The following is a 13,125-nucleotide window of genomic DNA, read 5'->3' as shown; positions in this document are numbered from 1 at the left end:
GCACAGGATGTATTGGGAAAATGTCTAACTTAAAAGTTCCAGTATTTGCTCCTGCAGTATTTATGAGAACCCAAATTCCTAACCCACAAAAGCAGGTGGAGATAACCGTTTGTAACAACAGATTAAATGTAGATGGTGCTCTTTAAAGAGAAAGGAAAAGATACCGTAATAGAACTCCTTCAGAATGAGCTAGACGTTACATTAACCGGCTGAGAGACGGAGACCTGCAGGATGCAGAAAATCTATCAATCCGTATTCCAGATCTGCTTTTCAAGAACAAAGGCGAGATATAGGATGGCAGCTGTCGGTTAGCAAATGCTCCTGCCACCATTCTGCAACTTGATTGTTTTACATTGATCTGAAAATAGTTAAAGTACTTAGCACTCAGGTATTAAGATTTTACTTCCATCAGACTCTCACTAGAGTCATTGACCAATTATTTAAAATATTCTTTTTACTGATTATCCAAAGAGATTATTTCAAGAAGTTTAAAACAGACCTGTTTAACCTGTTTATATTGGTTTATATTGCTATTATATAAAAATAATAAAACATATGACGTTCTGTATGTGCTACAAAATATAATTTGAACCAGCAAATTCATTACTAGTAGTATTCACTGATCTAAGTGATGAAGAGAAAACTGATTAAAAAAAATCTTCTGTACAATAGCACAGAACAAGTCTGGTGTTTAGATCTGTTTCATAATACCGTTAATTGTTATTTTTCCCTTTCATCAATGTCCATTAGTTAAAATGGCTAGTCTATTTTAATGTTATTGCTGACGTAGTCCATTTTAATCAAGTTATTAAAGAAAGAATGGTCCAAAAATAGTCCTAACAATGTACTATAAATATATATGACGCTAAAAGATAATTATTTACATTCTTTTTTGCCCTAGATGCTCCAGGTTGAGCCATACTTTGTGAAGGAAACGCCTAATATTGAGTGGTTAGTAGTCATTACTTCATTATGATTCTATTTAAATTAAGCAAATACAATCTATATATTTGAAGTGGTTCACTAGGAAGAGAGATGAGGGCACCTCTCTTTCCAGCATTTGTGATATTTTTGTGTATGCTGGACTACAGTCTCAGCTGCTGTTAATAGTCAATAACGCCATTTACTTCAGAGCTGTTGCGATTTATACTAGCTAGCCTTAGATTGTATATAGTCTGTTCAACCACGGGTAAATAGCATAATTCTCTGCACCTTCTCCTGGCTAGTCAGTGATCACCGCTAGTCCCTCTTAGAGCAAATCTGAAATATTAAATAGTAACCTTTTCTAGGCTGTTGCAAGGAAAACAAGCCTGGGTTGAGTTTAACCACTCAGTATAGTACAGAGCCTGTATTTATTATTGTGTAGGTCAGTGAATCTCTATGTTGGCGTTTTAGTTTTTGTAGAGGGAGTTTACATTTGTCGAAAATTGTCTCGTAGCCGTCCGCAGTACCATTACTGAAAGTTAGTCTTCACACTTGACCAACACATCCCTAAAATGGCTTTTAAAACCCCTCCCCTGCCCTTAAAAATCCCTCATCCCTTCCATGAGAGACTGTAGCCCGCGGTCATCCCAACCCTCAGCCTGCTGCCAAGCCAAGCAGCATCCAGCGAAGCACCCCGCTTGCTGGGTTCCCGGGCCCTGGAAAGGGGACTCCGTGCCTGCTCCCTTGTGAACTGAGATGGTGGAGAAAAACGTTATTCACCGATGTTTGATTTGGATAAAATGTTGCAAATTTTGCCTGGATTCGTGGCCACTCTACCTGCAGCTGGACTGACTCCGGGGTTGGAGGGAATCAGCCAGGGGAGGAACAAGCGAGGCCACCAGCCCGAAAGGGATCTGCAGAAGGACAAGCCTCCCTAACACCGAAAGAGGCTTCCAGCCCTAGCAGGGAGGAGGCGCTTTGCCCGCGCAATGGGTCAAACAGGCGGATCACCTAGAAGTGTTTACAGGAGTCCCCAGAGCTGGCTCCAATGGAACCAGCCCGACGCGATGCCAGCTAAAGACACTCTAGCCTCCCGGGGCCACTGTCACGGCAGCCCGAGGCGGCTGGGTGCAGGTTTTAAAATCTACTACCTTGGTGTCCCTTGCCACCTTCCAATCAGGTGCTGGGAAGGAAACCTGCCACTGCTGCTGGGGAAACGTGTCAGTCACTGTTCATTGCCGCACCGACATGCCAGTAGGGGGCGCATCAGTCCCTGGCTGGAAAGCAGTAGCACACCCCGGCCTTTGCAGGAGTTTCTCTGGAAAGCAGCGCGGGCCTGGTTCTGGAGCAGGTGAATACAGCGGCTTTGTCCTGCTTAGGCTTTCTTCAGGCATGAGAACTCTTAATTTGTAATGGCAGACCTGGCTCAATGCATACCTCTGGTCAGCTCAGGGATTAGATTTAAGGCAATTTCAGCCTTCCTTTTGAAGGGCAGGTAAATCATGCCTCTCTACAACTTTCCAGGGTTTCATTTAAATGAGAAAATGCTATGTTTAATCTGGAGCCTCAATTACACTGTGGTTTTGGTAAGAAAAGGACTAACAGAAATAGTGTTTCTAGCAATGGCAGCCACCCTAAAATATATCTGCTCAATGTAAAGAATAGTCTTCTGGTTTTGCAAGTAGCATGATGTTTCTGAAATACAAGCAGCATTCTTTCTGCTTTGTTTGTGGTCCCTAACAGCCAATTATGGGAATAGGATTTAGCTAGTAAATTTGTCCATTGATGAGGTAATACAGTAGCAATACCACTTCCACTCTGCTGACTACAGCAAAAGCTATTTTATTAAAATAAGCAGATATGTCTCAAAGGGGACTTAAAATCATATACTGACTTTGATCCATGCACAAATATCCTACTCATAGTAACTAAAGTTCCATAGCAAATCCAACTCAGAACAGGGCCTACAGGGATCAGGTAAGTTCAGTAATGTGAAAATCAGAGCAGGTCAAAATCTGGAATTTCCATATATTTTGTTTCAAAACAGTCTTTATATGATTTTTTTTACTTTAGTTCATGATGTACTGGTACAGAAGATGGTATCTCATATCAAGTCATGTCATAATATAAATAGTTGAAAATGTTGTATTGCATTTTTATTACAAAAATCATTCAGGGGGATTTCTACTTATTCCAGATTAAAACATTTTATCTTTTAGATTTTGTTCAATATTCTGTTTGGTTTGTAATGAAATAGTTTGACACTGACACTTCCAAAAAGAAAACAAGGTAGGCACTCAGTGTACTACTTGGCAAAGCATCTGTTTTCAATATCCTAGAAAAATTACACCAGTCTAACACAAGGATAGTGAAAACATCTGGTCCTCTAATTAGTAGATGATTGCTGTGTCATTATATAATGAAAAATACAGATGTGTGAAAAATATATTTATAGATTAAAAATTTGCATTGAAATTAAATATATTTTTTCAGATTTTTCTAAATTAATGTTTTAAATGTAATATTTTAATGGAAGCTTTCTGCTAATTCAATATGATTTTGCAAAAACATTAGTCTGTAAACCGGCTTTTCCAGCAGAAAACAGTTATGATTGTTTTCTGACCAGCAGTAGTGAAGCTAAACATTTTTTTTAAACACCATAACCACCTCTCTCTCTTAAAAAGGTAAGATTCACATTTTCTATTTTCCAACCTCATCTTAATTGAAGGGAGTTTTATCAGCAATCTGGATTTTTCTACCCTCAAATATGAGGACATACATGCAGTCATCCTGAAATAAAAGTATTAAATAAATTAACTTTAGAAAACCACACAACAGTTTAGTTATTAGAAGATGATTCACAAATAGGTTGGCAAATTCAATATTAATTTTTCCCACTTTATCACATCTGTGAAATAACAGCCAAAAAAACAAGCAAAACCCAAAACTTAACATTTTGTTTATTTATTTTTACAGAATATCACATTTCAAAAAGTATCTAAAATGTGTATGAGGAAGGCATTGCATCAAAAGCTGTTTTTGTTGTCTGTGTTGCAGAAGCAGAATATTAAGGTTTCTTGAAAGATCTGAAGAGTGGCAGAGACCCCTCTGTATTTTTTTGTATCATCCACATACCCTGTTTTTCTGTAAGATGAGTCAATTTATTTCTAAATTATACTGTACATTTGTATTCAAATACCCATTAATAATATTTAGATTTTAATGTGAGAAAAATTGTATAATTGGTAGTCCTAGCATTTCTTTCATATAAATGAAACTGTATTACCCAACTGAAAGCCTTTTATTTCAGAAAATGTTACCATAAAATAGATATAAATTAATGCATACACATGTATTATGCAAAATAGTGGTGACTGATGTCACAATTTCTTTTGTGAGCATAAAAGGAAAATCTTGTAAAAATGTTCTTTTTGAATAAAGCATTGGGCTCTTACTTGTATCATTTCATACCAGGTTCTGATATACCCCAATTATAGTGTAGCAATAATTCTGCTGGGAATTAAGTGAACAGAAAGATGCAGTTGTCTTTTCAGTCTCTGGTTACAGTGGTATCTGACTGAGGAGATGAGGTTCCAATAGATCGTTTTTTGGTTGTGAACTTTGAGCATCTTTCAAGGTCAGGTGACTGCTACCAAAATAAAAACATACTGTTAAACAAAATCACACTTTTTTCTCATAAAGTCAGTTGTATTGGTCACAATTATAATGCTTTGACAATTACCATTCATTGTCTCTGAATCTCTCATACTCTTTTTCTCTCTTATGTATCAATCCTGCAGAAAAATGTTCTCTAACTCTGAGTTAAGCTTGCTAGACTGAAGATCTTAGAAAGGAAGGAAATAAATAGTTACATCGTTCAAAACCTATTCTGCAATTCACAGTTCCCTTTTTGAAACACAGACTACTTCCTTTGTAATACTGACAGCTCACACATATGCACCATCATCCTGAAAAACCAATAAGCACTCATGAATTTTGACCACATTTATTAGTTACTTTATCATGTGTTACAGGATTAGTGTAAGTTTTGTGCATAGCTTTATATCCATGTATGTAAGTGAGATATGGTATCTGATTAAAAATAGCAGCAAGATGTGTTTTCAGAAATGTTTAAGAAAACTCATATAGATGAATTTTGTTAGTGAGTGATTTAAATTTTGCGTTGATTTTTTATGAAGAGATTAGAGAACTGAATTTTGTACATACACGTACATGCTGGTATGTTGTATAGATGGTCTAAGCCAGTGGTCCCTAATGCGGTGCCCGCAGGCGCCATGGCGCCCCCTGAGGCATTTATGTGCGCCTGCCGCATGATCTGGGCCAGCCCCGCCCCCGGCACGTGGCACATGCACAGTGCCGACCCTGGTCGCATGGTGCATGGGTGGCCCCTACCCCGGGCGCGCAGCACATACGTGGCACTGGCCCCGGGTGCGCGGTGGATAGGCGGCCCCACCCCCGGGTGCCTGGCAGTCCCAAAAGGTTGGGGAGTACTGGTCTAAGCAGTGACAATGGTCTGTGCAGACAGGTAACTTGCCTGGTGCTGCTGCCTGGTGGCCCTTCAAGAACCAATGCCTTTGCGCAGAGCCCTTAAACTACCTATGGCACTGGTACCTCAACTCCTGGGTGAACCAGGGCACCAGCACTGAAATGCTGTCTCAGCACGGACATTAGCTCCCCTGCTACATCAGAAAGTTGAAGCAGCACTGTAACCAAAGATCAGAGCTTGAAGAACAACACAGAGTGCTCAGAAGCTAAGGTGGTATTTTAAATTAATGTTATAAAAAGGGATTTATAATGCATATGAACTCAGAGCACTTTCCAGGTATATAATTCTTACTCATTGTTAAAATAAATGTATATTACATTCTAGAAAAAAAGCCATGGAATTAACTGAAATATGCATTCAGCTGGACCAAATTCCACCTTATATACATCATGCATTTACTTCCAAAATATTTGGTAATGGACATGTCCAATTACATTCACTGGAAACACTTTAGAAAAAAGCAATTAGTTACATACCATACACCAGTGGTCTCCAAACTTTTTAAGCACAAGATCACTTTTTGAATGTAAATTCAATGCAGGTTCTATCTCAACCCAAATACCCTTACCCCACCTCTTTTGTACCTCTTCTCTGAGGCCCCGCCCCTGCTCTCTCTGTCCTCCCTCCTTCCCCCATCTTCCCTTCCTTTCACCAGGCAGGGGCAGAGGGTTGGGTCACAGGCTCTGGTCTTGGGATAAGGGATTTGGAGTGTGAGAGGGTCTCTGAGCTGAGCCTGGAGCAGGGGGTTGAGGTACAGGAGGAGGTTCAGAGTACAAGCTCTGTAAGGATATGTCTACACTTGCATCCTAGTTCGAACTAGAGATGCAAATGTAGGCATTCGTAATAGTCAATGACGCGTTAGTTCGAACCAAGGGGTTTGGTTTGAACTAACGCGTCCCGGCGCACACTTTTACTTTCGAAACAGCTGTTGATCGGAGTAACGCGCTGGCGAGATCATGCTAATGAAGCACGAGATATTTAAATCCCCGCTTCATTGACTATTTCAAATGCCTATATTTGCATCCCTAGTTTGAAGTAGGGTGCAAGTGTAGACATACCCTAAGGGAGTTTAGGTCCAGGGGGCTCATGGCTAGGGCAGGCACTTGGAGTGCAGGAGGGGGTTCAAGACTGGGGCAGAGGTTCAGAGCTGGCTCCAGCTGGGCACTGCTTACCTCAGGTGGCTCCTGGGTGGGGGTGCAGTGGAGCTAAGGCAGACTCACCCCTCTTCTGGCCCTGCAGCACTCTCAAAAGCAGCCAACAAACCTCCCTCCATCCCAAGCCATGTTGTGACCCCCTCCATTCCGTGGAGACAGAATACAGGATGGGAAAGGAGACACCCTGACATCAGTGTCCCTCCTCTTCCTTCCCTGTTCTGCATAGCAAGTGGAAGGCTTGGGTGGGGAGGGGTGGAAGCTCTAAGACAGTGGTCTCCAACCTTTTTACACCCAAGATCACTTTTTAAATGTCCCTCCCCAAGACCCCACCCCTTCCTTGAGGCCCCATCCTCTCTGTTCCCCTTCTCTCCATCACTTGCTATCCCCAGCCCTTATACACTCTCAGGGTAAGGCTAACCTGCCACTTTTTTTTAATCCTTCTGTTGGAAGAGATTTTTCTGACATTTGGCCTGTCTAGACTGGGCCAAATGTTGGAAAAAATCCTTCTTTTGGAAGCCCCCTTATTCCTTGTGGAACGAGGAATACAGGGGCCGCCAAAAGAGAGTGTTTGCCAGAAAAACTCCAGTCTAGTCGTACCCTCATTTGGTTGAGACGAGGTGTGTGCTCTGGGGTGAGAATGAGGGATCTGGGTGTGGGAAAGGATGAGAGGTGCGAACTCTGGGAGGGAATTTGGATGCAGGAGGATGTGGAGAAGGAGATGCTGGCTCAGGGCGGGGGCTCCAGGCCGGGGAGTGTTGGGCTCAGGTGGAGGGCCAGGGTGCTGAGCAAGCCACAGGCTTGTGAGGGTGCAGAGTTTGGGTTGGGATGTGTGAGGGGCTCCGGGCAAGGAGGTTGGGAGTATGATGGGCTCAGGACCGATTTGCAGTGTGTGAATGGTGCAAGCGTGTTGTGGCAGAAGACTGAGGATGTGGGGGTGCAGGAATTTGGGGATGAGAGAGGCTCAGGACAGGGGGTTCCAGTGTATGATAGGCTCAGATTTGGGGTCGGAGTTGGGGGTACAGGAGTGTTATGATGCTGTGGCCAGATGAGGGCTTGACCCCAATTGGGGGCTTGTTGGCCAGGCTTAATTTCTAAATAAAATATTATGTCAAACCCAAAAGGTTTCAGCAGTGCCTTTATTTATGAGAGAGGTGGGGAACCAGTTTTGAGTCATGGGTCACTGACCCACAGAAAAGTCAGTCTGGGCCACACAATTGAGATACAAAAACACAACCCCTCCAAACCACTCAAGCCTCACTAATGTGGCCCCAACTGTGCTAGTAGGGGCAGAGGACAGGGTACTCTGGCAGGGGACAGAATGCTGGGACGGGATAGGGTGCTGGGGAAGGGGACTGGGTGCCGGGGCAGTGGACAGGTGCTGGTGGGTGCGGGGGCAGGGTGCCAATGGGTGTTGGTGGGTGCTGGGGAAAGGGACAGGGTACTTGTGGGGTTCTGGGTGGGGGGAAGGGGACAGGGACCGGTACCTGGGGATCCTGCAGCTGCACGCTAAGGCCCAGGAAGTGCACGGGCTGCTCCCCCGCCCTTCAAACAGTGGTGCGGTACCTGAAAAGCTGGTCCGACACGTGCCTGCTGTCTTTCTGCACAAGGAAAAGGAGGAGTGGGGGGAGGAGGAATCCTGGACCGCGCCAGCTCCAACTGCTCGGGCAGCGCGCGCATTGCTCCTCCACTCCCCACAGAAGTGCACGCTGCCTGAGAAGTTGGAGCTGGCACAGTCCCGGACTCCCACTCCCTCCCCCACTCCTTCCTCCGTGCACAGGAAGGCAGCAGGGGAACAAAGTCCCCAGCGCACAACAGACCAACTTTTTAGGTACCGCCCTGGCTGTTTGGGGGGAGGGGGGGAAGAGCAGCCAATGCACTTCCGGGACCTGGTGCACAGCTGCAGAACTCCCCCCACCCCGCAGGAAGCCCACACTACCTCCGTTGTCCCTGGAAGTAGCACGAGCACGGTGTTCATCTTGGGGGTGGGGGGGCTGTGAGGGGGTCCCCCTAAAGCCTTGCGATCGACTGGTTGAGCCTCCAGGGTGCAATTGACGGTGACCATGGATCTAAGACACAGGGCAGGAGATGTACAGCAGTGGGGAGAGGGGCAGTTGAAGTGCTGGCACTTGATAGCCTCCTGGCCAAACCAGTCAGGATCACCTGTCAGAGGCTTCAAGGTCTACCAGTAGGTCCTGAGCTACTGGTTGGTGACCACTGTCATACAGTAACTATGGTTCTTTAAGATGTTTTGTGCATGTCGATCATACTTTAGATATCCATGAACAAAATCAGAATCTCTGAATAGCAGTGTCTTTTAGGACATGTCTGCATCTTGAACAACTTTACTTCTTCCCAACCAATGGCATAAAGGCAGAGCACCCACAATAGCACAGTTCCCTCACTAATTCAGAATCTCAGTATAAGGAAAACTCAGAAAAAAATCAGGGATGGAAGATACACTCAGAACCCAGAGAACTTTAAGTGCAGGATGTAATCAAGGATCATGGGAATAAGATCCTCCAATAGATGTATTCGGCTGCCCGTATTCGTGGAATCATAGAATATTAGAACTGGAAGGGACCATGAGAATTCATCAAATCCAGTGCCCTGCACTCACAGCTGGACCAGGCACTCGTACTATCTAGATGATCCCTGAAGGATGTCTGTTTAACCTGCTCTCAGAAATATCTCCAAAGATGCAGTTTTCACAAGGTATCTTGGCAGTTTATTCCAGTGCTTAAACACCCTGACAGGGAGTTTTTCCTACTGTCTAACCTAAGCCTCCCATGCGGCAATTTAAGACCATTGCTTCTTGTCCTATCATCAGAGTTTAAAGAGAATATTTTTTTCTCCCTCCTTCTTTTAGGTAGTAGAAAGCTGTTATCATGTCCCCTTCTCAGTCTTCTTTTTTCCCAACTACAAAAACCCAATTCTTTCAGCCTTCCCTTATAGGTCATGTTTTCTAGACCTTGAATAACTTTGTTGCTCTTCTTTGGACCTTCTTCAATTTCTCCACATATTACCTGAAATGTGGTTATAATACACAAGTTGAAGCCTAGTCAGTGCAGAGTAGAGCGGAAAAATAACTTCTCGTGTTTTGCTCACAACACTCATGTTAATACATCCCAGAAGAGGAAATTACTCACTTTGGTGCAGTAATGACAATTCTTCGAGATGTGTGTCCCCGGGGGTGCTCCACTGTAGGTGTCAGGCTTGTCCTGGCACCGCAGATCAGAGATTTGCCAGCAGTGGTCTGCTGGACTGCACATGTGCATTAGGCACCTCATGCTGTTCACGTGGTTTCTTGAGGCACGCGGTCTGGCTCCCACCAGTTCCTCTGAAATGCTGAGTATCTGAAAGATATAAAGGAGAAACTCCGAAGCAGGGAGGAGGGTGGATAGTGGAGCACCCACGGGGACACACATCTCAAAGAATCGTCGTTATTGCATCAAGGTGAGTAACTTCCTCTTCTTCACGTGATGTCCCTGTGGGTGCTCCACTGTAGGTGACTTAGTAGCAGTGCCTTGAAATAAGGAAAGCGGGATTCTGAGTCAGAGGTTCGCCACTGTGCATAACACTGCGGAGGCAAATGCTGAGTCCCTCATGAGGATGTTGGGGATAGCATAATGCTTTGCAAAGGTGCAGTTAAAGAACCATGTGGCCGCTTGACAAATGTCATGAAGGGCCAATCCCTTGAGGAAGGCTGTAGAGGCTGCTACTGCCCTGGTAAAATGGGCTATTGGCATTTCTGGCAGAGGTTTATCCTGTAATGAGTAGCAGCGAACTACACATGAGACAATGAGTTTTGAAATATGTTGCTCAGCGGGGGGGGGGGGGGGGGGGGGGGTGTCACTCATGGATGTATTGGCCATGGAAATCAAGAACTGCTGAGTCTTTTGGAAGTCCTTTGTCCGATCAATGTAGAAGGCCAACGCCATGCATACATCTAGTGTGTGGAGGCTAATGTCCCACAGGAAGGAATGTGGCTTGGGATAAAAGGCTGGGAGGATGATAGGTTAGTTGATGTGGAAATCGGAGTTTATTTTTGGTAGGAAGGTTGGTTGGGAGCAGAATATGACTCTCTGACTTGTAAACACCGTATAAGGGTATAAGGTATAGCTGAGAGAGCGGCAAGCTCTCCCACTCTCTGTGCCGATGTTATTGCTAGTAGGAAGGCAACCTTAATAGTTAGGAAAGAGAGTGTACAGGTCGCCAGGGATTTGAAGGGTGGTTGTGTTAGGGCATCTAGGACCAACTCTAAGTTCCATGGTTGGGGTGGTGGTCTGAGTGGTGGGTAGAGGTTTGCCAACAATTTTAAGAATCTTCTTGTGATCGGGTGAGCAAATACTGAATAGCCATCAACCAAGTGTCGAAAGGCGGTGATTGCAGCAAGGTGAACCTTGAAAGATGATAGAGCTAGACTGGCATGCTTCAGATGCAGAATATAATCGGGAATGCGGTGAATTGGAGCAGAGGTTGAGTGTAGACCATTGGTTGTGCACCAGGAACAAAACCTAAGCCGCTTATGTAGGTAAGTGGTTCAGGTGGTAGGTCTTCTGCTTTGTAGCAGGACCATTTGAGAACACTTCATCTCTGAGTTATTGAACCAGTTAGGAACCATGCTGTGAGGCAGAGATGGTTGAGTTGAGGGTGCACTAGAGTAGCAGGGTCCTGGGTAAGCAGATTGTGGCGTTTGGGTAGGGGATTATGTGGGTGAGGAGACATGCGAAACAGATATGGAAGCCATGTCTGATGAGGCCAAAATGGAGCTAGGAGGATCACTGTTGCATTGTCCTTCATAATCTTTTCTAAGATTCTCAGTATCAGGGGAGTCGGAGGGAAGGCGTACAGTAATTGCTCGGTTCAGCGGATAAGAAAGGCATCTCCTAGGGATCCCCGTCCGGTCCCTGCTCGGGAGCAGTAGTATTGGTACTACGCGTTTCAATGTGTGGTGAACAAGCCTATGGTCGGGAAGCCCCAGAGATGAAAAATATCCTGTAGTATTCGATAATCTAGTTCCCACTCGTAGTCCTTGACAAAATATGTTCTGAGTGCATCAGCAGCTATGTTGTCTCTGCCCGGTAAGTAGGATGCCAAGATCGTTATATCATGCTGTATAAACCAATTCCATAAGTGTATTGCCTCTGCACAGAGGGAATGCGATTGAGCCCCTCCCTGACGGTTTATGTAGAAAACGGTAGTCATGTTGTTGGTCAGTACTCTGATGGTGCAACCCTGGATCAGAGCAAGAAAGTGTTTGCATGCGTTGAAAACCGCTCTCAGCTCCAGGAGGTTGATATGATGGGAGGTTTCATCTATGGACCAGCAGTCCTGAACATAATAGTCATCGAGGTGTGCCCCCAACCTATCAAAGATGCATCAGTCATGATTTGCATCGTAGGTTGAAGCTTGTGGAAGGGAACACTAGCTAACATGTTGGTGGGAACGATCCACCAAACCAAGGATGTTACAACTCTCAGTGGCATGGTAACGCGTCTGTGGACATCATGTTTGCCCAGAATGTAAACTGTAGTTACCCAGTGCTGGAGACATCAGAGATGAAGTTGTGCGTGGGCTATGACATACATGCTAGCTGCCATGTGTCCGATGAGTTGGAGACAGATAAGTATGGGAACAGTAGGGCTTGTGGAAAGGATCTGTACAAGGTTCTGAATGGCCTGAAATCTGTGCAACTGTAGGTACGCTCAGGCAGTAGTTGAGTCTAGACATGTGCCTATGAACTCCAGGGATTGCTGAGGTGATATTGAAGATTTTTGGCCTGAGCCTTGAAGACTACCCTCATTGTGATGGTGGATTGGAGAGTGTCCTCGAAAGATGGGCGTTGATCGTCGAGGAAGATAATAATCCCACTTCGATGGAGCTGGGCCGCGACAACCGCAAGTGTCTTTGAAAACACTCTGGGTGCTGAAGACAAGCCGAAGGGCAAAACTCAGTATTGAAAGTGTTCGGTTCCAACTATGAATCTCAGGAAGCGCCTGTGCGCAGGATGAATTGTGACATGAAAGTAGGTGTCCTGCAGGTCAAGGGACACAAACCAATCTCCACTATCGAGAACTGGGATATCAGAAGCTAAGGTCACAATTTTGAATCTGTTTGTGAAGGTGTCGGTTGAGTCAACGGAGGTCTAAGATGGGCCTCCATCCACCTGACTTTTTCTGGGTAAGGAAATAATGGGAATAAAAGCCTCTGCCCTCGAACTCTTTGGGCACTCTCTCTACCACTCCAATGGTAAAGAGGCACAGGACCTTCTGTTTTAGAAGAGTCTCATGAGAGGGGTCCCTAAAGAGGAACAGGGGAGTGTGGGGAGGGAGGCTGGAGAGAAGTGAAGGGAATTGAGTATCTGGATATTACTAGCTCGAGAACCCATCAATCAGTGGTGATGGTGGCCCTGTCTTTGGAATGGTCTTAGCGGTGATGGAATAACCGGGCCTCTTCCCCTTAATGACCTAACAGTGGAAC

At 44.9% G+C, this 13,125-nt stretch overlaps 1 protein-coding gene and 1 long non-coding RNA gene across 8 annotated transcripts in view; one reads left to right on the top strand and one right to left on the bottom strand.

The window, feature by feature from the left end:
• LOC142827042 (uncharacterized) overlaps window positions 1–3,998 on the top strand; it is a 34,562-nt gene extending 30,564 nt beyond the window's left edge. The window contains exons 3-4 of the long non-coding RNA XR_012901412.1: window positions 902–951; window positions 3,901–3,998. This is a non-coding gene — a long non-coding RNA (uncharacterized LOC142827042). The remainder of the gene's footprint in view (window positions 1–901; window positions 952–3,900) is intronic.
• The window catches only part of PPP1R42 (protein phosphatase 1 regulatory subunit 42), a 76,338-nt gene continuing 67,074 nt past the window's right edge, over window positions 3,862–13,125 (bottom strand). For 5 of the 7 annotated variants that reach the window (XM_075920584.1, XM_025188870.2, XM_014577770.3 and 2 more), the window contains exon 9: window positions 3,862–4,573. In XM_075920584.1, coding sequence (XP_075776699.1) covers window positions 4,486–4,573 — 88 coding nt within the window. In that variant the 3' untranslated portion in view covers window positions 3,862–4,485. Of the gene's footprint in view, window positions 4,574–4,666; window positions 4,769–13,125 lie in introns of all 7 variants that reach the window. The other 2 variants (XR_003090917.2, XM_025188872.2) reach the window with 2 other exon arrangements.

This window comes from Pelodiscus sinensis, chromosome 2, assembly GCF_049634645.1.
Source record: "Pelodiscus sinensis isolate JC-2024 chromosome 2, ASM4963464v1, whole genome shotgun sequence".
NCBI lineage: Eukaryota > Metazoa > Chordata > Testudines > Trionychidae > Pelodiscus > Pelodiscus sinensis.
This window is presented reverse-complemented; position numbering and strand designations above follow the sequence as displayed.